We start from the raw sequence: 24313 nt of genomic DNA on the forward strand, positions 1-24313 counted from the left end.
CTGCGGCTGCGCGCGTCCTAAATCCTTAAAGTCACCAGCAAGGTCCAGGTCTGGGGGACCATGAGGACCCCAGCCCCTGGCCTTTCCTGCCCCATGCGATGGCAGGGGCACAGAAGACCCCTAGTGGGCAGGAAACCGGGCAACAAACAGTGAAAAAAAGTCCCAAAGTCAGAAGGGTTCCCTACCCAGCACTGAGATCCCAGCATCAGGGCTGTTATAGGGAAGCTGTGCTCCCTTCTCCCCACTCAGACCTCAGAAGGGGTCTGCAAGAGGCCAGGGCCCCAGTTCCCAGGGACAGGAGCAGCAGGTCAAAGCATCTACACCCAGATTTGCTTCGCAGATATCACTAGCCCTTTTACGAGAGGAAGAGAGAGAGAGAGAGAACTAGAGCATCTCTGTGGCACATACAGTGCTGGGGATGGAGCTACCTCCTGTCCATCATCACTGTCCTTTTATCTTAAAAGGGTGGAAATGGCAGCCACACCCCACAAGGCTTCCATAAGTCTAACCCCAGAACCCCAAGAATGTCTCAGCAGCTTGTCTTGTGACAGATTAAAAGACAGCAGGTCACCCCATATCCCCAAGAGGTCAAGGGATCACATGGCACAGCCAAACACAACACAGAACCAGGTACCCAAATACCTGCCAGTGAAGGGAGAAGGGAAGACAACAGGAAGGAGCACCCAGACAAGAAAATAAGGACCAACAAGGGTAAAATATTTGTTGGCATGGGCTGGGTGGTGGCATACCTGGTTGAGCACACACGTTACAATGTGCAAGGACCCAGGTTCGAGCCCCCGGTCCCCACCTGTAGGGGGAAAGCTTCTCAAGTGGTGAAGCAGGGCTGCAGGTGTCTCTCTGTCTCTCACCCTCTCTACCCCTCCTTTCCCTCTCAATTTCTGACTGTCTCTATCCAATAAATAAATAAAGATAATAAAAAAAATGTTTGTTAGCAGAGACCAACAAGGGTAAAATATTTCTATATCAAATTAGAATGTTCACTTGCAATGAACCTTTAAACAGACACAGTAGAAAAAAGAAAAAGAAAAACCATAAAAGAGACAACAACAAGGACAACAAAATGGGGAAAAAATGGCCTCTAGGAGCAGTGGATTGGTAGTGCAGGCACTGATTCCCAGCGATAACCTTGGAAGAAAAAAAAAGAAAAAAAGAAAAAAAAACCAGACACGGTGTATGCCAGGAAATACAAGATTCAGAGTGTGTGGCTGGAGATAAGGCTCCAGACTGACACTATGAGATCCTGAGTTCTGTTCCTAGCATCACATATACTAGAGCTATGTTCCAGTTTTCCTTTCTCCTCCTCCTCTTCCTCCATCATTAACACATAAATTAAGGGGCTGGTGAACTAGCTCATATGGATAGTCCACTGCTTTGCCATGTGTGCAGCCTAGTTTCAAGCCCGACCTCCACTGCTATGCTGATGCCTGCTAGTAATAATAATAATAGAAAATAAAAATAAATCACCTGTTTAAAAAAATTAGTTGAAGCCGGCAAAATAGCTCACATGGATAGTACACTGCTTTGTCATGTGAGCAGCCCAAGCTCAAGCCCAGCCCCCACTGCGTTCAAGGAAGTTGTGGTTGGTCTCTCCCTTTCTCTCTATTTCTATTTAAGTAAAGATACTTTATTTGGGTGCTTTATTTCTATCTAAATAAAAAACTATATCTAAAAAAGTAAAAAAAGGAGTCGGGCAGTAGAGCAGCAGGTTAAGCGCACATGGCACAAAGTGCAAAGACCGGCATAAGGATCCTGGTTCGAGCCCCTGGCTCCCCACCTGCAGGAGAGTCACTTCACAGGTGGTAAAGCAGGTCTGCAGGTCTCTATCTATCTCTCCCCCTCTATGTTTTCCCCTCCTCTCTCCATTTCTCTTTGTCCTATCTAACAATGAAGACATCAACAACAACAACAATAATAATAACTACAACAACAATAAAAAAAACAAGGGCAAAAAAAGGGAAAGTAAATAAATATTTTTCAAAAGTATATAAAATCTTTAGGGGGTCGAGCTGTAGCGCAGTGGGTTAAGCACACATGGCACAAAGTGCAAGGACAGGTGTAAGGATCCCTGTTCCTGGATCTCCACCGGCAGGGAGGGGTCACTTCATAAGCAGTGAAGCAGGTCTGCAGGTGTCTATCTTTCTCTCCCCCTTTCTGTCTTCCTCTCCTCTCTCCATTTCTCTCTGTCCTATCCAACAGCAATAACATCAATAACAATAATAATAACCACAACAATGATAAAACAAGAAGAGCAACAAAAGGAAAAATAGCCTCCAGGAGCAGTGGATTCATGGTGCAGGCACCGAACCCCAGCAATAACCCTGGAGGCAAAAAATAAAATAACACACATACACACACACACATAATATATAATATTTAAAATAAATAAAAGACCAGAAGCAATCAGGATACACCTTGGTTAGGGTTTGGGACATCAGAGAACACAAAAGGTTAGTGGAGCATACAAGTGGAAGAAGACAACCATTGGGCCCTCGTGACACTGTGCTGCATACTGAACACTAGAAGCCACCCAAGAGCTTCAAGCCTGCTCTCCTAGCTCAATTTCGGTCTCATTCCCACAGTCACTGGTGGACACTAGACTAGAATGTCTCCACTATATATATGTATTTTACTGTGCATCCCATGGTATAATCTATGCCCTCTGTTTTTTAGTAAGTACAATATACTACTGAATATATAGTCTTAAATATATTCAAACGCTATAGATGATAGCTTTTAAAATGTTGCAAATTTCCCCACCTGCAGGAGGAAAGCTTTAGGAGTGCTGAAGCAGTGCTGCAGTTGTCACCCTCCCCCCACCTCCCCCTTCCTTCTCAACATCTGTCTAGCCAATAAATAATAAATAAATAAAACATCTTTTTTAAAAGTCTTAATTTATGAATGTTGTAAATGATGCAAAAACAACATTAAACTCTCCAAAGATGGTTGACAGGCCCACTTTTGAGCCAATCCATTATGTCTGGAAGGGGTAAGGGGCAGCTGCTATTTACTGACACATTTGTTTATCAACCAGGTTTCAGGCACAGAACCCAGTCACTATGTGAGAACTACCTGCATTTTAAAACAGGTCGAGGTGCCAGAAGACTAGCTCATTGGTTAGGGGATGTGCCTTGCACATGAGAGTGCCCTAGTACTGGGGGAAGCTGATGCTGCAATGCCTCTCCCTCTCTCTTTCTCCTTCGGTGTAGATTTGAATAAAAAAGCAGCCTAGAAGTGATTTGATCAGGCATATGTGAGGTCCCTACTCATTAAAAAAAAGTAGTGAAGAGGACCCCTACCCCACTCGGGAAACATAGAAGCAGGCTGGGAACATGAACTGACCTGCCATACCCATGTCCAGAGGAAAACAATTACAGAAGCAAGAACTCCCACCTTCTGCACCCTAAAAGAATATTAGTCCGTACTCCCAGAGGGACAAATATTAGGGGAAGACTAGAGGGCTCTGAAACCCAATTCCATCAGGACTCAGAGAGAGGAAAGGAAAAAAGGAAAGCTATTTGGAAGTAGTAGTAGGTGTAGGTAAGACTTAGAAAGGAAGAGAAACTAAGAACATTTAAAAGTGGGCAAAAATATAATCAACCCTTATCTTTAACCTTGGAGAACTACTTCGGTTTCCAGTGGAAGGTATGGAGACACAGAAGTGATGGGAACAGTGTGGAATTGTACCCCTGTTACCTTGGATTTTGTCAATCAATATTAAATCAATAATAAATAATTTTCTGGGAGTTGGGTGGTAGCATAGCGGGTTAAGCGCATGTGGCGCAAAGCGCAGGGACCGGTGTAAGGATCCCGGTTAGAGCCCCTGGCTCCCCACCTGCAGGGGAGTCGCTTCACAGGCGGTGAAGTGGGTCTGCAGGTGTCTATCTTTCTCTCCTCCTCTCTGTCTTCCCCTCCTCTCTCCATTTCTCTCTGTCCTATCCAACAATGAACAACTGACAATGGCAATAATAATAACCATAATGAGGCTACAACAAGGGCAACAAAAAGGGGGAAAGAATGGCCTCCAGGAGCGGTGGATTCATGGTGCAGGCACCAAGCCCAGCAATAACCCTGGAGGAAAAAAAAAAACAAAAACAAGGGCAACAAAGAAAATAAATAAAGAAATATTTTAAAAAATAAGAATTTTTGTAGCCAAAAAATAGTGTGAAGAGGAGGAGGAGTCCCAGCCAACCTGCCTTGGTAAGGCTTCCGGGTCACCAGATTTAGTGCATGAGAATGCAAAACACTGCTTTGGGGACATATACTGAGAAATGACCTTGTATTTATCTGAAATGGGGATGTAAGTGAGTGCTCTGTATTTTCCAGGACTGGGCAGAAGCAGGGAAAACGACACCTATGGGGAAAGCAAGCAAGCTCTCAGGGCAGGAGCTAGCCCCAGACCACACACCCCAGCTAGATGAAGGACGTCCTAAGCTGCCCTCACCTGATATACCATTGTTGGTATACCAGAACTCAGCTCTGCCTTATGGTGGTGCCGGGGATTGAACTGGGACCTCAGAGCCTCAAGTATGAAAGTCTTTCTGTGTAACCATTATGCTGTCTTCCCAATTCCATATTTACACTCTTTAACCAGAGCATCTTGAAACTCTGCCTTATGGTGGTTTGGGAGACTGAACCTGGGCCCTCAGAGCCTCAGACATGAAAATCTGGTATATAACCACTGTAATATCTCCCTGGCACTGCCCTCACCTTGATGCATACTCAAAGAAGATGGTGTCCAGAATACCAGCACACCTCCATGTTTTCACATGCAGTGCCCAGAACCCCAAAATAACCAGGCCCATGAGGAAACAAGATTGGGGGACAGTGGTGTATCTTGTTAAACATACATAGTACTAAGCACAAGAATCTGTGCAAGGACCCAGGTTCGAGCTCCCTGCCTACAGTGGGGACAGTTCTGGAGTAGTGAAGCAGGTCTGCGGGTGTCTATTATTTCCTTTTGTTGCCCTTGTTGATTGTAGTTATTGTTGTTGATGTTGTCATTGTTGGATAGGACAGAGAGAAATGGAGAGAGGAGGGGAAGACAGAGGGAGAGAAAGACATCTGCAGACCTGCTTCACTGCCTGTGAAACGTCTCTCCTGCAGGTGGGGAGCTGGGGGCTCGAAGGGTGACTATCTTTCTATCTCCCTCTCTCTCAATTTCTCTCTGTCCTATTAAATGAAACGAAGGTGGGGGGGGGGGGAATGGCCACTAGGAGCCATAGATGTATAGTGCTGGCACTGAGCTCCAGCAATAAGCCTGAAGGCTAAAAAATAAAAATATTATTATTATTATTATTTTTTACCAGAGCAGTTGCATTGGATCGACCTTCTCGTGGTGCATCCCGTGAGTACCCATTCATTGGGGAAACTGACGATCCTTCCTAGCCGACTGAATCCACATGGATCCCAGTCACTTTCAAAGCCAGCAACAAGCAGCTCCCGACAGCTTTGCTGTTGACTGGCTATGGAAGAAGGGCTAGAAGAAGAAGAACCAGAGCACTGATCAGCTCTGGTTTATGGTGGTGCAGGGGATTGAACCTGGGACTTTGGAGCCTCAGGCTTAACAAGTCTGTTTGCATAACCATTATGCTATCTACCCCTGCCTCAAAATTAATAATTTTTAAAAAGGAAACAAGATGTGGGGAAATGGCCAGGTGGTGAGGTGTGTGTCTTATTGTGCAGGAGGTCCTGGGGACACCAAGGAAAGTACAAGTGGCATACTGGGGGTGAGGGAGCCATGTCTTCCCCTCAATTTTGCAGTGACCCTACAACTACTCTACAAATATATCATCTTAATTAAAAATAAATAAAATCTCTGAATAAAATCAGGAGGGCAGGGGTGGTGTTCCCCACCATCTTTCCGTTCATATCACTTGTGTGGCCTCCTCTATAAGCTGGCGGGGAGACTGAGCTCGAGTTTGGGGAGCGGCACAATGGCTGCACTTTCTGCTGATGTCCACCGTGGGGCAGCAGAGAGCACTGGACACACCTCAGGGACCTGAGCCCGCTGGCCTCCTTGCTTTGTCACAATGCAGCCCACAGACTGCTGACTGCAGAACACTAACTCCCAAGGTGTCCTGTCTGTCATGGAGCCCATGCTATGGGCCACCACTGCAGATGACATTAAGCTACTAGCCAGCCTCCCAACAGGGAGCTGATCTCAGCCTCCCCAACCCTAAACTCCCACCCATACCATCTATGTGGATGCCATGGCCCAGAGCACAGGAGCACTAAGTGTGCACTGTCTGGAGATGTGACAGCACCGTACATTGGTGGTAGAGGGATCTGGGTCATCAAGACGTGGCAGTTCCAGAGGGTGGGAGACAAAAGCACACTGCCAACTTTTCAAGGTTCTGTAAACCTGGGTGTGCAAGGACACCCCAGGGCAAAAGATGAGCTATTTTAAATGTGTTTACTTTTTTCAAAAAATTTCTTTATTGAAGGACTAATGGTTTACAGTCAACAGTGAAATACAATAGTTTGTACATGCATTTCCTCATAACAATACAACCCCCAATAGGTCCTCCTTTGCTATTATGTTTAATGTGTTTAATCTTTTTCACTTTGGATAGAAACAGATAAACTGAGAAGTTAGGGGTAGATGTGGAGAGAGAGAGAAGGGGACCTGCAGCACTGCTTTATTCATAGCAGAGCAAATGGGGCACCAAACATGGGAGTCATGGTTCTGTGTATGTGACACTAGAGGTGACCTGGGCTCCTAGGTAGACATCACCCTTGTTCTGGGTCACTCTGCCTCCCACGGGAGTGGCTGCTGTGATAGGGATGGTGACACCTAAATGATTTAAGCCCTCTTTGTTTTTACTTTTGGTTTTCTGGATGGCACTGGGACGTGTAGATTCTCTTCTGCCTTTCCTGACAGCGAACAGATAAGCTGTCAGACCATCTGACTCCTCACTGGGCCTCCCACATGTACAATCTCACCATTCTCATGCCGACTTTATCATTTAGGTAGATGAGGGAGGTGGAGAGACAGTGTAAAGCCTGAGCTTCCTCTAGTGTCATGGCACTGCTCATGTGGTGCTGGGCCCAAGCGTGGGCCAAGCAAATGGTAAGATGTGTGCCTTACTGGATGAGCTGTCTCTCTAGCCTGACTCAAGCCCTCTTATTAACCAGATTTAGACTAGACCATCCCGGTGGCTTTGACATGATTCATAAACTTAGGTTGATAGCTGGGACACTGCAGAAGCCTGGACAGTGACACACAGGCAGGAGAGATGCAGAGTACAGAGGCACCACCTATGTCATGCAGGCCTGGTAGCTACTGCAAAATACACTTAAGAGAAGGTTCAGTCACACACACACACACACACGTACATCTAGTGACAATCCCACTGTGCAGATTGCCTCTGTTCTGATCTGTACTGGAACTGGGCCTCTCTTGCCTGAGGTTCCTGATTTGATCCTCCATAATCCATGTACAAGACTGGGGACTCCATGTATATCTCATATTAAATCAATAAATTGAATTTTCAGAAACCAGGATGGCAGTCGGGTATGTGAGTCTCCTCTTGCCTTTCCTGACAGCAAGCAGGTAAGTTCAGGCAGACCAGCTGAGTCGGGGCCAGGCGGTGGCGCACCTGGTTAAGCACTCACATTACAGACCAGCTGAGTCCTCACTGGGCCAAGAGGTAGTGCCACTGGGACAGGGGCCAGCTCAGTGCTGGGAGCTGCTATTGGGAGTAGTGATGTTCTGCAGGCCTCTGGTGACACAGGGGACATGCTAAGCAGACTGGGGTCTGACTGTGCCTGTGTCTTGGCTCCTGTTCCTTTTTACCTCTTCAACCCAACTCTCCAGCTGCTGGCTTTCCTTCCAGCAAATTCCATCTCTGATTAAGTTTCATAGACTGTTTTCACTGCATGCAATCCAAACCCTTGGGCAAGTGGAAGAGGTTTTTTTTTTTAATTTTTTTTAAAACTTATTTATTCATGAGAGAGATAGGAGGAGAGAAAAAACCAGACATCACCCTGGTACATGTGCTGCCGGGGATCGAACTCAGGACCTCATGCTTGGGAATCCAGTGCTTTATCCACTGCACCATCTCCCGGACCACTTATTTTTTTCTTTCTTTTAAGTCTGCGGTCCACTTCATCCCTAGGACAGTTCAGACCCTTCCCCTGGTACAGATGCTGAGATTGGGAGCTGCTTTCAGGGACAAGGCTCACACTGCTACTAGGGATCTGACTTACACAGGGCACTCCTGTGGACTGGATAAAACGTGGGAGGAAGGCCTGGTTCCAGGCAACATGGAGAGAGACAACAGAGAGGACATAGGGGCCACCCTGGGCATGGGGACATGGGGAGCAGGACTCAGAAGAGGGAGTGCCAGGTGCTCATGTGGATGTGCTCTTGGGTCTTGAGGACCCCCAGGACAGGCTGGGTGGCAGCTGGATATGTTTGGAGCACAAGAAAAACCCAATCCTAGCAGGAAGACTGGATTACAGAGACATCTCTGGAGGTTGGGCCAGAAGAATTGGGGGTGCAGGGAGCTGGGCAGAAGACAGGTACCCAGGAAGGATGCCAAGTGGAGCTATAGCCTCTGACCCACCTGCCATGTTAGAAGTTAGTTCTTTGGATTGAAGACCCCACCAATGTGTCCTGGAGCTCTGCTTCCCCAGAGACCCACCCTACTAGGGAAAGAGAGAGGCAGACTGGGAGTATGGACCGACCAGTCAACGCCCATGTTCAGCGGGGAAGCAATTACAGAAGCCAGACCTTCTACCTTCTGCAACCCTCAATGACCCTGGGTCCATGCTCCCAGAGAGATAGAGAATGGGAAAGCTATCAGGAGAGGGGGTGGGATATGGAGATTGGGTGGTGGGAATTGTGTGGAGTTGTACCCCTCCTACCCTATGGTTTTGTTAATTAATCCTTTCTTAAATAAAAAAATAAATAAATAAAAAATAAATTAAAAAAAAAAAAGAAGTTAGTTCTTCCACTGGGGAAGACAGCATGCGGAGCTGGGGTCTGAGAGGCTGGGCTCCTGAGAGGAAGCTTGGACATGTAGAGCTGGGGTATGTGGGGTGGGCTCCCAGGAGGTACATGCCACACATACAAGCAAACATTTATACACACACTACACACACACCTGCCCCTGTTGCCCAGCCTCCAGCCTTACTGCTCCTACCCACACTCTCACCTGCTGGGACCTCTGGGCCTTGAGGGGGTACAGGCTCCTTGGTCTGCTGGCCTGTCTTCCTCTGAGACTGGCGAGCCTCTCCCTGCTTCCCTGGGGAAGGAAGAGTGTCAGAGAGCTCTGGGCAGTGGAGACCCATTCTCCCCAAAAGAGCATTTATGGGGAGGTGTGTCTAGGCATTTAAGGTGCCCCCCCCACACACACACACACAAAGACATGGTGTAAATGAGCAGCCCCAGTCCTGCAGGCACATGGCTGCCAGGAGGCCACGTGGGGGTGTGGTGAGTATCTGCAGAGGGGGGTCCAGAGCCCCAGGACTGAGTGCAGATGCAAGGGAGCCTCTACCTGACCATCCCCAGCACTGCTCCCGCCACACTGCCTCTGTCCCCAGGCCCTGCTCTCTGTGTCCACCTGAGCTGCCTGGCAGTCGCTGACTGAAGACCTCCTCCTGCAGGGGCACAGGTAGCCTGGGAAAACCAGTCCAGCCAGTGTGGCAGAGTTGGCTGGGGCTGGGCCCTGGGTGTGGGTGTGAGTCATAGGCCTGGGGCTGGGAAAACGCTGAGGTGGCTATAGGGGGTCCAGGCTTCCTTCCCACAGGAACATGGGTGCCAGCACCCAGGCTGATCCTGGAACCCATCTCCCCAGGCCCATCCCATGGGCTCTAAGGGTGATCTGCAGAGGGTTTTTCAGGGCTATGTTTGTGGGCAGAAGGGCTGGACCCACAGCCAGGACAGACCCTGTCCCACCCAGAGGCAGGACTCTTCCCTTCCACCCGTCTCTGTCCCAAAATGTTTTGATGGCTTCCAAGGCTCTTTGCCCAGCTGCCCTATGCCTGCTGCCCAGCTGTACTAACATCCTCTGGCAGCTTGGGCCCAGGCACAGCTCCTGGGCCTGTGCTAGTAACACAGGCTGGGTAGTTTCTGGGCTTCCTGAGACCAGGGATGGGGGAGTGGGGTGGGGCTAGTGGGGGGCAGCAGCGCCCGCCCAGGGCAGGACCAGACTCGCTGCCTTCTGTGCTCAGCCAGCCTAGCTGCCGGCAGCCACCTCCTCTAGTTTCTCCCAGTCTCCTTCCCCGGCAGGCCAGTGGGGCCTGTGGCCCATAAAGTCCCGCGCCCTGTGTCAGCACCTTAGTCAGCCTTCGCGGCCGGGTGAGCCACCGCGCCACTGAGTCCCTATAAACTTCCCAGCAGGCAGGCAGGCAGGCAGGCAGGCAGGCGGGCAGGCGGCGTCCACCAAGAGGGGCCTATCAGCAGCTCAGGGCAGACAGACAGGCCCAGAGCAGGCGCCACAGGCACCAACCCAGGGCAGGCTTGAGGGGTTGTAAGGGTGATCCCCTGGAATGCGTTCTGAGCCCGCCTGATCCAGGCCAGCCAGTTGAAGAGCTGGGGCCCTCGGGAAGAAGCAGCTTGGTGACGGTGCTGGGCTGAGGATGTCAGGGAGGCGAGGGCGCACAAGAAAAACCCGAGCCCGGCGGGCAGGCAGGGCACAGCAGGTGGCAGTGGGGCAGCAGGGCCCTGGGGCTGAGCCCCCGCCTCTAGCCACAGGGGAGCCTGTGGAGGAGGTGGGGGTGGCCCCTGTGGAGCACGTGACCAGTGGCCAGCAGACTCCCCGGGGACAACCCCAGATGGCTAGAGGAGAGCAGGTGCAGGCAGCAGAGAGGCCGGTGGTGCCCGCTCCCCTGGGGTCCCAGCTGGCGCTAGTTCCTGCTGCAAACATGGAAGGCTGCGGGGCTGGGGGCCTTGTGCCAGGCCTGGGCCCCGAGCTGCTGAGGCTGCATGAGGTCCAGCTGTGCCTGGCCCAGGAGCAGCTGCTACTTGAGGACCGGCGGCGGCAGGTCCAGCTACAGATGCAGCTGTGGCAAGAGGAGCAGCTGTGGAGGGAGCAGCTATGGCAGGAGGAGCAGTTGTGGCTCCAGCAGCTACAAGAAGAACAGGCCTGGGTGCGAGTGGAGGGGCTGGAGCTGGCAATGGCCCTGGAGCAGCTCCGCAGCGAGGGCCTGGAGGGGTTGCAGACTCCAGGCCAGGTAAGGCCCAAAGGACACAGGGTGGGGTTGACAAAGGGCTATGGGCTATCGGGGGGGACAACTCCTAGGTGCCAGTTCAGGGCTCAGAGGCAGCAGGGATATCTGCACAGTTACACAGTACCCAGCACACAGGGTGCTGCAAGACCACTGACAGTCCATGCAAGCTGGCCAATGCAGACAGAGTGTGCTTGCTGGGAGAAACTGAGGCAGAGGTGCTCCTGTAATTGGTTCAGGCCTGAGCACTAGGACCCGCATCTGGGTGAGCTGTCCAGGGCAATGCTTAGGATTTGGGCTGAGCCTGGGGTGAGGGCCTGGTGGGCAGGCAGGAGGTATCAGCCCCAAGAAGCAGGGGTTCCTGGCTGCCTGGTGCTGGCCTGCCCTGCCCCCTGTTTATTGTACCTGGGCGCCCAGGGCTAAGATTGTGTACGCTGCACGCGGTACATGGGCCCTCATCCTCATTCCAGGGGAAATGCGCCTCAGACGCTGCTGGGGCTATTTTAGGAGGTCAGATGTAACCCAGTTTAGTGAGGAAAAGGAACCACCAACAGTCGCCCTATGATCTGGGCTTAGGGGACCTGGGGCTGGGAAGTAGTGCAGGTGCACTCATAGCAAGTACAGAGCCCAGTGCAGGCTTGAGACAGAAGGGACCCAGAACCCTAACCAGGCAGGTATTGACAGCTTAACAGAGAATGACCAATAAAATGGGACTTGGAGGAGGGAAGTGACAGCAGGTACAGGTGAACACAGGAGAGCTGAGGCTCTGGCAAGCTGTCACCATTCAATCTAAACGTGACTCTGGAGAGGGTAGCCTGAGGGAGAAGTAGTAGCAGGGTGGAGTAGAGGGTCAGAATAGACCACATGTTTAGCCTGCAAATTCCCTACCTGAATTCTAGCCCTGCTGTGTGTCAGACCCATGTCAGTCATATGTTCAGTCCTCTAAACACATCCCCCAGTCTGATCCAGCCCCAAAGCCAGGGTCTGGAATAGGTCCACCTCAAGGACAACCCAGAGAGATCCTCAGAACGCCATTCGGGGGGCGGGGGGCTGAGGTCTTGTTGGAGTGGCTGCATAGAGGGTACACAAGTTGGTGTTGGTGCAGGGGTGTGCAGGGGTCGAAAGGCACCCTCACTCACCAGCAGCAGCTCTTGGTTTGGTCCCAGGGAGGGGTGACTGTGTCTTGCCCGATGTAGCTCTGGGCCCCCCCTTCTTACTGCTCATCCTCCTGGGGGTGAGTGGGAAAGGTCAGGGAGAGGATGCTGGGGGACAGCATGGCACTCGGCCCAGCTGGTGGAGCAGGAGAGTACAGGTTCATACTCTCAACCTGGCCTCCTGATCTGCCTGTCCAACTGATGCCTGGAGTGTGCCCAGCAGTCTGAGTGGGAGCCACTGGCAAGAACACCTGGGCCCTGCCTTGCTCATCTGCCCCCTGCCTCACCCGCCTGTGGGTCTCAGGCCCTAAACACACCACTGAGGTCAACTGTCCCATCCCACTACAAGTTCTTGTTCTCAACTGGGGGGCTGCCACTGGCATGATTGCACTCCACTGTGCTGAAGCCCCCATGCCCATCATGGGCATGGTCCCAGTCGACCCAGGCCCTGACTCTCTACACCCACCCTCCCTCATCCTGGCCCTAGCAGATCTGTCATTGCAGCCCCCTTGACTTCCCAGTTCAATGACCCCAAAGTTCATTCCCTCACACCACCCCTGCCCCCCTACACAGGTAACAGTGGACTGGCCCCCCACAGTGTTCTCACCGTGTCTGCTCTGCTGGGGTGTGGCTGAGTAGCTCAGGAAAGAACTAAGGACACTGGGGGTGACCCTGATGTCTAAGCAAACAGAGAGGAAGATACAGTGAAGGTTTGGGGCTGGGGAAGGAGAATGCAGAAGTGGCAGGCACTGGAGGGACTGTGCTTGGGTATTTGGCTAGGTGGTGGATGGCCCTGAGGGGGAAGTGGAGTTCAGAACATGAATATGAAGTGTCTGGGGGACACGGTGAGGATGGTGGTGGGCCACCTAGGGAGCTGGGGCGGCCATGGGAAAACTGGCGCGCGGCGGGGGGGTGGGGGGGGTCGTTCATGTGCTGTCCTGTGTGCTCAGGCGCTAGTCTATGTGGATTTGGAGGACTTGAGGGGTGTCCTATCCGCTGGTGGAAGAGGGGCTGTTTGTGGGCTCATATGTAGGTGGGGTTTAGGACAGCCACTCCTGGAGAGGATGGTAGGTGTAGGTGGGTTCAAATCTGTGGGGGGGGGGCTCTGTGAGTCCCTTCCACTTGTGGCATCAGAATTTGGGGATGAGCTTGTGGGGGTGTCTCAGGTGTTTATGGACATTGATGGGCATCAAGCGGGTCCTCCATCGGAAGTGGAGAGGGAGAGGCCGGGTGAAGGGTGTCGGGGTGGGGTGGTGGTCCCCAGCCCGGCCCCGCCCAGAGCTCGGCACCGCCCCGGCGGCCTCACCTGTCTCACCTGCCACTTCCAACTCTCTGGCGAGGCCAGAAGCCCCGCCCCTCGCGTCGTGTCGGCGGGTTTCCTAGCGACCGAACCGGAACTTCCGAGTCACCTTGACTTCCGGGGCGAGGGTCAGGGGTCAGCAGTAGGGACTTTGATCCTGGGATTAGCACCGGGTGCCTCGGGGTCGCGGGGCCCGAGGAACGGGGCTCCTGGGTGGGCCGGGGCTGGCGGGGCCGGATGGGGAGGGGCGCGGGGCCGGGGCGGACGGGGTCGCCGGCGGGCTGAGGGCCGGGGTCGGGCGCGCGCCACTCGGGGCGAGCGGGGGTCCGCGAGCGGCTGGGGGCGCGGGGGGGGCGGCGGGCGTAGGAATGCGGGCGCGCCAGGGCGGGGCGCCCCGCCCCCAGGTGCTGCCCGGGCAGGCAGCCGGCAGGAGCGGCGGGCGGGGCGGGGGCGGGGGCGGGCGCGTGAATCAGGCCGCGCGGCGGGCGGGCCGCGGCTGGGAGTGGCTGCCGGACCGACCGGACCGCGAGGCCGCTGGGCGGCGGTCGGCTCCTGCTGCCCTTGTCCCGAGACCCCCGCACCTGGCCAGGTAGGGCCTCCTCCCCGGCTCGAGCAGGGCAGGGCGCTCGGTGGGTAGCGGGGCCTGCGGGGTGGGCAACCGGGTTCCCCACGGGGCCTCCCCGGGATCGGGGGTGCGCGGCCGCAGGTTTCGGGGTGGACGTCTGTGCCTTCGGGCGACGCGGGTCCAGGGAGAGCCGCGTGGGAAGGGCCACGCGGCTGCGGCACCTGCCCCGGCGCGTCCTGACTCGCTCGGAGCTCGAGCTGGAGTCCCAGGAAGGAGCTGGGCCCAGTCTGGACCCCGGGGGTGCCGGGGCGCTGTGCTTCCCCACGCTGCTGTATGGAGAGCGCGTCCCCCACACACACCTGAGTCCCAGGACTGGGACTGGGCTGGGTGCATGAGACAAATGGCCAAGGCGGCCGCTAACTTCCTGGGCTTGGTTAATTCCCTTGGGCGGCATGGAGCACCCTCACTCCCTGAAACTACAAATCACCGACTTCCAGCCCCTGTGCCTTCGCCTGTCAACCCCCGGCTGCCAGACACGTCAGTCTTCTGCTTCCCAGTCCTACTTGGCACAGCGTCCACGACTTGGAGCATAGCTGCTCAGATCCTTAACCACCCGCCACCCGCACCCCCCTCACTTTGAAGCCCATCCTCGGGCCACAGGGTCACTCTGTGAAGTACCAGGTTAGGGAGCCCATGGAGCCGCAGGCCTACGCGTCTGGCCGCTTTGTTTGGCTTGTGTTAGAGGTCAGGGCAGAGGCGCTGTTCCCGCTGAGTCACTGACCTGGGTGGGTTAGTGCCCCTCCCTTAGGGCCCGCATTTGTCAGGGAAATATGTGGGAACTGGTGCTTTCTGGAGCTACCTATTGCTGGCTGGGGAGTGGTACTACCCATTCTGAGGTAAGGGTGTGCAGAACTGTGAAAAGAAAATCACTTTCAGGTTATGGGGATCACTTCACCCCTTCACCGGTTCTGATTCAAGAATTTCTTGCTCCTCTTGGGGTCCCCCCCTCAACACACACTGCAGCACATGGCCCCTCCCCAGTGAAAGAGAGTGGATCCCTTCTGTGGCTCCATCCGGTTGGAAAGTCCCCAAGTCCCATTGGTCTGACCCTTCATGGCCAGTAGCCAGTATCCCCACCCCTGGATTCCCCTATGTAGCCAGTGTAAGGCTGGCCCTGGCTGGGCAGGGTCAGTGAGGACAGCCCGGAAGTCAGCACAGTGCGTAGGGTGCCCATGAGAAGATGGGAGCTGGTTTCCTGCACCATTAGTCAGGGAGCAAACCAAAGGGCACATGGACCTCCAACTTGCAGCTCCACATCACCTCCATCCCCCCATGACCCCGAGTGTCATTTACTGGAGTCCTGACCTCCCCCCCTCCCAGTGCCTCCAGATCAGTGGTCAGCCAGCAGGGCCACTTTCACTGCCAAGATTGATGCTCTGGAACCTGGGTGCATCTTGGGACCCACCCAGTATGGGAAGCAGCAGGGGTGGAGAGAGTACAGGACTCCCTTTTGGGGTGGGAGGAGGAGAGGTGAGCAGGTGCTGCAGGCTGAGTGCAGAAGGATGTCCCCTGGAGCTGGGAGCCCCTATAGGCCTTCTGGAGTGCAAGTTTAGAGCCACTCGGGCAGGGCACCTCTCTGAGATGTGAAGCGGGGCCAAGCTCAGGAGAGGCCCACTGGGAGTCCAGGGTGAGCTTGACTGCCACAGTGGAGGCTCTGACTTTCCCCTAGTGCATGAGAGCTAGGTGGTGAGCAGAGTCTTGGGAGAGAGGACTGCTAAGGGAGAATTGGGAAAGAAACAGACTTCCTTAGAAGGCAAAGGTGGGATGGTACCCAGAGAGGTTTCATGTAAGATGGGATGGTGGCAGAGTGGGACACAGGTAAGGCGGGGGGGTCTTGTGAATTGAGGCACAGTTCAGAAGGTGCAAGACCAGTGGGTCTCGGGTAGGTGGGACTTTGTTCTGTGTCCTGGGACAGTGATGTGCTCTGCACTGAGGTCCAGTGTTTATCAGGCTGATTTTGGCAGCTGCTAAGGTACCACAAATGACCCAGTGTCCCCAGCAATGCTTTTCTTCAAGTTTTACAAAGTCCCTTTAATTTTACTTTTGGGAACCAAATACTCTCTCCTCCCTCCCAAATCCATAAACTAGGAGAACAGTGAGGGAGTACTTAGTGCTGTGAGGCCCTGAGCTTGACCAGCTGTGGATCCTCATGATTTGTGTGAATGCCTCTGGAGGATGCAGAGTAGCCTTCTAGCATTTTCCTGGTCTCTTGGCATCTGCTACAAGGTTGAGGATGGTGTATTGGTCTGTCTGGTAAGGTCACTGCACCATTTGGTGACCAGATCTCTCAGATGATCTAACACCACCTCTGGATGTTGGGCTGGTTGGTAACCTGGGCTTGGACAGAGGTCAGACATTCCATAAGGTCATTGTCAACAGGCTAACAGTCACCTTCCCCTTGAATGGTGAGCCATCAGTCTTCATCCAACAGAGATGAACACCAGTCTTCAGATCACAGGGTCGCCTGGAGATTTGAGGGCAGGCAGGTACTAAGGAAGAATGAGAGCTTTTTTTACACGACAGGATTCAGGTTGCCAATAAACACGCAGTAACAGGCGGGGGCACTGTGTTGAGTGTCAGACTATCAATCACACAGTGGCTCACAGGTCAGAGCACTGGACGTAGACAAGACTCTTCTCTCTGCCACCTAATGACACACATGTGACAAAGCATTCACATCCGTAATGCCTCTAGGGGCAGGAAAAACTTTCTTAATCCAGTTTGGATTACATTTTCTGTATACCACCAGTAATAAAATAATGACTTTACTACTTTTTTTTTTTTTTTTTTTTTTTTATGGAGGAAGGGCTATTGAATGGTAGATGGCCTGATTGGTAAAACAGTTTTTTACCATGTGTGAGGGCCTGAGTTAGAATCCCTGGCCACCACATGGGAGCTCCACACAAAGAAACTTCACAAGTGGAGCAAGTCCTGTGGTATCTCTGCTTCTCTCTTCCTCACCCTCTATCTGGGGTTCAGAGGGGAGGGAGTGGGAAGTCATCTAGTGGTGAAATTATGCAGACATGAAGCCCTGGCAGCAAAGAAAAAAAAGTGTTACATAGGCACAAGAGGATATCAAGCAGGGTTTGCCAACCAGGTCAGAATAGCAAACACAGGGTTAGAGGTTTCCAACACCCCAGAATCTGGGGGTGCCCTAGAAGGCTCCCAGGCACAGGCTGAGTGCCACAGCTCACGGACACAGGAGGATTAAGCCATTGCAATGCCATTGCCCTGGTAATGTGTTGCCCCCCCCCAGGTCCCTGGCCCCAACATGGCCCGTCGCTCCCAGAGCTCCTCACAGGGGGACAACCCACTGGCACCTGGGTACCTGCCACCTCACTACAAAGAATACTATCGCCTGGCAGTGGATGCGTTGGCAGAGGGTGGGCCTGAGGCCTACAGCCGATTCCTGGCAACTGAGGGGGCACCTGCCTTTCTGTGCCCTGAGGAGTTGGAGTATGTGAGCCGCCACCTGAAGCCCCCACAGCATGTCATCCGAGAGCCCTCAGAAGGCAGCCCTCCTAACGTGGACTTTGATGGCTCTTCAGGCACATACTGGCCTGTGAACTCAGACCAGGCTGTGCCTGAGCTCGACCTGGGCTGGCCCCTGACCTTTGGCTTCCAGGGCACAGAGGTGACCACACTGGTGCAGCCACCACCACCTGATAGCCCCAGCATCAAGGATGAGGCTCGGAGGATGATCCGCTCTGCCCAGCAGGTGTGCTGACAGGTTGGGAGACCAGAACAGGGCCTTGAAGCTAGAATGAGTGTGAGAATGAAGAAGCAGCTGGCTCAGCCACAGTCTGGGGGTGAGGAGGGTAGGCTAGGGCTCAGTCTGCAGCAGAAGCCCCCTAGGAGGCCTTCCAGGGCCACCAAAGACGGCTTATTGCAGACCTTAGGCATGTTTCATTGGGTTCATGGCCAGGTCCCAGACATGGGGGTCTAGGCTGGCTGGCTGTCCCCCTCTTGACCTAGTCTTGACCCACGTGAGGGCAACTAACCCACTCAACACCAAGCAATTGGCAAATAGCAAAGGGAGACAAAGAAACTAGGTATACTGAAGCATCAGGTCCAGGTGCTGTCAGTTACCTCACCCTCAGAAACGCACCCTGGATAGAATCTGGGGCTAAGCCCTGACACTTGCCCTAGACAAAAGGGCTCCCCTATTTAAGGCAGAGTGATCCCAGCGTGTCCTGCCTTGCTCTGCCCCAGTCCAGGAGGCAGCTCAGCAGGATACAGGTTCTATGCCTGCGCGCAGGGCCCCCTCATGGAACACCCACTTGGCCAGTAACCCAAGGTCACCTGACAGTCACGTATTGCTCTGGGATGGATTAGTGTGGCTGATGTAGTTTTGGGTGGTGTAGAGATTTCCATCCCCAGGTCCCTGGTGGCTTAGCTATAGTAGTAGGAACAGCAGAGGGTTGTGTCCCCCACCCTGGCAGGTGGTGGCCGTGGTGATGGACATGTTCACGGATGTGGACCTACTGGGTGAGGTCCTGGAGGCAGCGGCGCGCCGAGTGCCAGTGTACATCCTCCTGGATGAGATAAATGCGCAGCACTTCCTGGACATGGCCGACAAGTGCAGAGTCAACCTGCATCACGTGGATGTGAGTGATGAGGAGGGGCCTAGGGAAATGGGGTGGAGGGCGACCCTGCGCAAGCCAAACGTATCCCCCTCCCTAGTTCCTTCGTGTGCGCACTGTGGCGGGCCCCACTTACTACTGCCGCACGGGGAAGTCATTCAAGGGCCACGTGAAGGAGAAGTTCCTGCTCGTGGACTGTGCCGTGGTGATGAGTGGCAGCTACAGGTGCGCCCCGCCCCTCCTGCAGCCCCAGTGCCCCAACCGCCATTCACTGCCTGGGGCCTGGTCTGACTTGACTTCCTGGAATTACTGCCCAGTCTCTAGCCCACAGTTTGCTCCGCCCCCTCCCCACTGAAGACATACTAGTCCTGATTCTGGCCACGCCCCTCTACCCTTATGACGCATATGGTCCCGCCCCCTCTCCACCAATGACGTGCTAGTTCTGACTCTGGCCCCGCTCCCAGGTGCCACCCCTCCCATCCTACGCGATGACACCGCCCCCTCTGACTCTGGTCTGCTCCTCGCCCGCAGCTTTATGTGGTCCTTCGAGAAGATCCACCGCAGCCTGGCGCACGTGTTCCAGGGCGAGCTGGTCTCCAGCTTTGATGAGGAGTTCCGCATCCTCTTCGCCCAGTCGGAGCCCCTGGTGCCCTCGGCTGGGGCTCTGGCCCGCATGGACACCTACGCCCTGGCCCCCTACGCGGGGGCTGGCCCCCTGATGAGCAGTCAGATGGCCAGCGCACCGACCCCTTTCTCCTTCCCCAAACGCGCACACCTTCTCTTCCCGCCGCCTCGGGAGGAGGGCCTGGGCTTCCCTTCCTTCCTCGACCCAGACCGCCACTTCCTGTCGGCCTTCCGACGGGAGGAGCCCCTGCGCATGCCGGGGGGCGCCCTGGAGCAGCATGCGGGGCTGCGGCCACTGGCGCGGCGGCTCGACGCCGAGGCCGGCCTGGGCGGGGAGCTGGCGGGCGGGAGGGGCTTCTTCCAGGCGCGGCATCTGGAGATGGACGCCTACAAGCGGCAGAGCTATGCTGCGGCCGACGGCGCGGGCGCCGTGGAGAACTTCGCGGCGGCCCGGCAGGTGTCGCGGCAGACCTTCCTCAGCCACGGCGACGACTTCCGCTTCCAGACCAGCCACTTCCACCGCGACCAGCTCTACCAGCAGCACTACCAGTGGGACCCGCAGCTGGCACCGCCGCGCCCGCAGGGCCTGTTCGAGAAGCTGCGCTCAGGCCGACCGGGCTTTGCAGACCAGGACGACTTCGGTCTTGGTGGGGGGCCCCGCTTCTCGGAGTTCGGCATGGATGGACACCAGAAGCTGGACTACGTGCCGTCCAGTGCCTCGCGCGAGGTGCGCCACGGCCCAGACCCCGCCTTCGGGCCCGGACCCGGGCCCCGCGGCCTAGAACCACCAGGGCCTTCGCGCCCGAACCTGGGCCAGAGCTTCCCGTGCCAGCCGGTGACGAGACTGGGCCCCGAGCCCATGCCTGATGCAGAGCCAGAGCGCAAGGGAGGACCCGAGGGGCGGGCCGGGCTGCGCCACTGGCGCCTGGCCTCCTACCTGAGCGCCTGCCATGGCGAGGAAGCTGGCGAGGAGGGCCTGCCGGTGCCCATGGAGACAGAGGGCTATGATGATGACGTGTTAGTGCCCGGGGGCAGGGGCACGGCTGGGGAACTGCTTCCCTCCGTCTTCCGCTTGCCCACATCCTTCCCAGCCAAGGGCCCTGCGCCCGGCACGGGCAGCGGCGGGGGCGACGGCCCCGAGCGCGAGGGCATGGAGGAGTCTAGCGTGACCAAACAGGACTCTTTCCGCTCGCGCCTGAACCCGCTGATCCAGCGCAGCTCCCGCCTGCGCTCCTCGCTCATCTTCAGCTCCTCACAGGCGGAGGGCAGCGGCGGGGCAGCCACGGCCACCACCGAGAAGGTGCAGCTGCTGCACAAGGAGCAGACAGTCAGCGAGATGCTGGGCCCCAGCGGCGAGGCCTTGCGCTCCTCCACCTCTGCTAAAGTGGCCGAGCTCCTGGAGAAGTACAAGGGCCCTGCGCGCGATTCTGCTGCCCCGGGAGCTGCGGTTACTGCCACCAGCCACAAGGCGGCGGTGGCCCAGACGTGGAGAGAGGAGGTGAAGCCAGGTGGCGGCAGCGAGCGCCGCAGCCTTGAGAGCTGTCTGCTTGACCTGCGGGACTCTTTCGCGCAGCGGCTACACCAGGAGGCCGAGAGGCAGCCGGGAGCAGCCGCACTTACCGCCACGCAGCTGCTGGACACACTGGGTCGCAGCGGCGCCGACAGGCTGCCCTCACGTTTCCTCTCTACCCAGGGCCGCTCCACCTCCCCTCAGGGGCGTGACAGCCCACCGCCCCTGGAGAGGCCTGGAGGGCAGCAGGCTTCCCGCACCGAGCCAAAGGGGAACCCCACCTCTGCCTTCCCGGAGCGGAAGGAGAGTCCCACACAGAGAGGAAGCCCGACGGCAGGATTTAGTGAGCGGAGAGGGAGCCCCACCCCCACGGGTCTGGAGCGCAGAGGCAGCCCGGTGCCCACAGTGCCAGAGCGCAGGGGCAGCCCGGTGCCTACAGTGCCAGAGCTCAGGGGCAGTCCGGTGCCCCCGGTGTCAGAGCGCAGGGGCAGTCCGGTGCCCCCGGTGCCGGAGCGTAGGGGCAGCCCGGTTCCCCCGGTGCCGGAGCGCAGAGACAGCCTCACACTCAACTTCTCCGGAGAGTCTCCGAAGCCCGGATCCCTGGAGGAGGCGGCTGGCGGCCCCCTGGAGGTGCTACGCAAGGGCTCTCTGCGCCTCCGGCAGCTCCTCAACCCCAAGGGAGAGCGGCGCTCTGAAGAGGAAGGGGGCTTCCCCGTGCTGCCTCAAGAGAACGGCCAGCCCGAGAGTCCCCGGCAGCTGTCGTTGGGCCGTGGCGACAGCATAGAGGCTGCCGAGGGGGACGAGCGGAGCCCGCGGGCGCGCCTAGCCTCTGCCACGGTCAATGCCTTGTACAGCAGCAACCTGCGCGATGACACCAAAGCCATCCTGGAGCAGATCAGTGCCCATGGCCAGAAGCACCGCGGGGGAGCCGGGCCGGGGCAGGCCCACAGCAGCCCTGAGCTGGTCCGCCCCTCCGTTGGTGGCAACCTGGCCCCTGATATGTCCGACAAGGACAAATGTTCAGCCATCTTCCGCTCGGACAGCCTAGGGGCTCAAGGCCGGCTGAGCCGCACACTGCCAGCCAGCGCGGAAGAGCGTGACCGTCTGCTGCGCCGCATGGAAAGCATGCGCAAAGAAAAGCGTGTTTACAGCCGCTTCGAAGTCTTTTGCAAGAAGGATGAGGCTGGTGGCGGCTCGGGTGTCGGGGAGGGCCCAGCAGAGGAGGACACAAGGGACAGCAAGGTGGGCAAGTTCATGCCCAAGATTCTGGGCACATTCAAAAGCAAGAAGTGAGTGCCCTGCCCCCCCCCCCAGGCCAGGCGCCTGTCACTGCCACCCCCAGGCTGGCACCTGGGCTTCTCGCCAAAGCAGTCTGGAGCCCGCTGAGCACAATCGGAGTCAGCTGGGGGCTCGCTCATTCAGTGCCTCTCACCCCATCCTCCCACCACTACCCAAGCCTTACTCCTCTAGCTCCTGTCTCTTACTTACCCACAACCTCTGAGTCCTTGCAAACCCCTCTCCCACCCACCCCCCACACCTTACTGAATTGCCTCCTTCCTCTCAGGGCTGCAGAGCCTGTTTGAGCCTTTCTTCACCTCAGGATCCCTCTGTGCCTTGGTGCCATCTGACACAGGACCCCAGCTCTGTGCCTTAGTCTCTGCTTCTCTTGGAGCCTCACATCTCAGGGTCTCTGTTCTCAGGTTCTCCTCTGCCCTCACCCCACAGTCCCTTTTCTCTCCAGAGCCTCACTGCCTGCCCAGTCTGCATGCCTGGTTCCCTAGACCCTGGTAATCTTTCTTAGTGACTGTTGTTTGGTTATGGGGTTAGCAAGACTGGTTGTGGGTGGCTTAGGAGGCAGTGGAGTTGGACTAGAACAACTCCCCTCTTGGAGTGGGTAGGAGGCCTACCCTGCCAACATAGTCTCCAGCAAGGCTGGAAGAAACCAGTACAGTGGACTTTGCAGCCCCATAACCCCCAGCCTGGATAGATGATGTGGCCTCCAACATGCTGTCCCCTTGCAGGAGCCACCCCAGCTATGCCCCAGAAAGGGGCTGGTGTGGTGCTTGCTCTTAAGCAGGTGAGGATGGGGGGTGGTGCAGTAGCATCTAGGCCCCAGTCCACTGCAAAGGGGTTCACCTGCCCCCAGCTGACAGAAAGCACCCAGCTGACCTTTTGTCTGTCCCCAACCCCAAAAGTGTGTCCCATTAATTGTATTTTTTTTTCACCTCCAGAGAGTAACCTTGATTTTAAAATGACACATTTTGGGATATATATATATATATATATATATATATATATCCCCAATGTAGGTGCTAGCATTATGAGTTGAATTGGTTTAAAGTACATATTCAGTCACTCAACTTGGGAAAGGATTTAAGGAACTAGGCATTTGAACAGCTGGGAAAGGGAAGCAGGGTCGGACTTTGATCTGGAGATACTTCGCCCTGACAGCTCATATTGTGGTCACCAAAGCCACCATCTGCCACCACCTGACGGGTAATTAGTAGGAACTTCCATTGAGATGGAAAAGGTCCTTTCCTGGATGAGCTGAAGCTGGAGATTCTCAGCAGTAATGACAGGCTTGTCTGTGGTCAGGCTGTCCTAACAGACAGGTCCTAGTCCTCACAAGGGGACAACCTTCTACCCCTCAGAGCCTCCTGTCTGTCTCTTCCCATGTCCTGCTGTTAAGACATTTCAAATGTGATTCTGAAAAGTTTGGTCTTAACAATAAAACAGTGTGCAAACTAATTTGACGTTTACACACATACACACACACACGAGTTTGATCACTCAATTATAAATTACAATCTTTAGCCTTAAGAACTTAGATTTCAAACAACACTAACTACAACAATAAAACAAGGGCAACAAAAGGGAATAAATATTTAAAAAGAAGAGAGAGAGAATTTAGATTTCTTGGGAGTCGGGTGGTAGGTAGCACATCGGGTTAAGCGTACATGGCATGAAGCACAAGGACCGGCCTAAGGATCCCGGTTCCCCACCTGCAGGGGTATTGCTTCACAGGCAGTGAAACAGGTCTGCAGGTGTCTTATCTTTCTCTCCCCCTCCCTGTCTTCTCCCTCCTCGCTCCATTTCTCTCTGTCCTATCTAACAACGGCAACATAAATAACCATAATAACTACAACAATAAAAACAAGGGCAACAAAAGGGAAAATAAGTATTAAAAACAAAATAAAGAACTTAGATTTCTCTCTGGATAGTACCACTCACCTCTAAGGGCAGAAGATATCTCCCCACCCACACTGCCAGCACCACCTGATCTGCTAAGCCAACAGACTCCTGTCAGTCTTCAGCCCCACAACA

At 55.1% G+C, this 24313-nt stretch overlaps 2 protein-coding genes, 2 long non-coding RNA genes and 1 other non-coding gene across 11 annotated transcripts in view; 2 read left to right on the plus strand and 3 right to left on the minus strand.

Moving 5' to 3' along the window:
- Positions 1–2908, plus strand: part of LOC132540417 (uncharacterized) — a 3237-nt gene extending 329 nt beyond the window's left edge. The window contains exon 2 of the long non-coding RNA XR_009551607.1: positions 2785–2908. This is a non-coding gene — a long non-coding RNA (uncharacterized LOC132540417). The remainder of the gene's footprint in view (positions 1–2784) is intronic.
- The window catches only part of IQANK1 (IQ motif and ankyrin repeat containing 1), an 18952-nt gene extending 5124 nt beyond the window's left edge, over positions 1–13828 (minus strand). Inside the window, exons 1-3 of one of the 4 annotated variants that reach the window (XM_060198007.1) lie at positions 13654–13828; positions 9180–9269; positions 186–352 (exon numbers count right to left, since the gene is read on the minus strand). Coding sequence is in view for 2 of the 4 variants with exons in the window: in XM_060197997.1 (XP_060053980.1) it covers positions 9180–9269; positions 12333–12417 (175 nt within the window). In the remaining 2 variants the exon portion in view is untranslated. Of the gene's footprint in view, positions 1–185; positions 623–9179; positions 9270–12332; positions 13172–13653 lie in introns of those variants that run through there. The other 3 variants (XM_060197997.1, XM_060197989.1, XM_016185124.2) reach the window with 3 other exon arrangements.
- FAM83H (family with sequence similarity 83 member H) lies at positions 10746–23762 on the plus strand. 4 transcript variants are annotated; one of them, XM_060197921.1, is made up of 6 exons: positions 10746–11199; positions 17529–17990; positions 18715–18879; positions 18956–19080; positions 19387–21427; positions 21470–23762. In XM_060197921.1, the coding sequence occupies exons 1-6, from the start codon at positions 10801–10803 to the stop codon at positions 22280–22282; spliced, it is 4005 nt and encodes a 1334-aa protein (XP_060053904.1). In that variant the 5' UTR covers positions 10746–10800; the 3' UTR covers positions 22283–23762. The 4 variants fall into 4 exon arrangements, with proteins under 4 accessions (XP_060053904.1, XP_060053896.1, XP_016040639.2 ...); XM_060197913.1 differs by having other exon boundaries at positions 10747–11199; positions 19387–23762; XM_016185153.2 differs by lacking the exon at positions 10746–11199 and adding an exon at positions 14061–14236 and having other exon boundaries at positions 19387–23762.
- Positions 16289–18818, minus strand: LOC132540418 (uncharacterized). Its single transcript, XR_009551609.1, has 3 exons — positions 18707–18818; positions 17124–17303; positions 16289–16761 (listed from the first exon to the last, which is right to left on the minus strand). It is a non-coding gene; the product is annotated as an uncharacterized LOC132540418 (long non-coding RNA).
- On the minus strand, positions 16845–16973 carry LOC132542950 (small nucleolar RNA SNORA17). Its single transcript, XR_009553922.1, has one exon. It is a non-coding gene; the product is annotated as a small nucleolar RNA SNORA17 (small nucleolar RNA).
- Positions 23763–24313: the final 551 nt, after the last annotated feature.

Source organism: Erinaceus europaeus, chromosome 1, assembly GCF_950295315.1.
Source record: "Erinaceus europaeus chromosome 1, mEriEur2.1, whole genome shotgun sequence".
Taxonomy (NCBI): Eukaryota; Metazoa; Chordata; class Mammalia; order Eulipotyphla; family Erinaceidae; genus Erinaceus; species Erinaceus europaeus.

Bases quoted from the DNA above. Each gene is read 5' to 3' on its own strand.
- FAM83H (XM_060197913.1), top strand. From the start codon at position 10,801: ATGGCTAGAGGAGAGCAGGTGCAGGCAGCAGAGAGGCCGGTGGTGCCC. The intron at 17,991-18,714 runs GTGTGCTGACAG...CCACCCTGGCAG, and splicing joins TGATCCGCTCTGCCCAGCAG to GTGGTGGCCGTGGTGATGGA. The intron at 18,880-18,955 runs GTGAGTGATGAG...CCCCCTCCCTAG, and splicing joins TCAACCTGCATCACGTGGAT to TTCCTTCGTGTGCGCACTGT.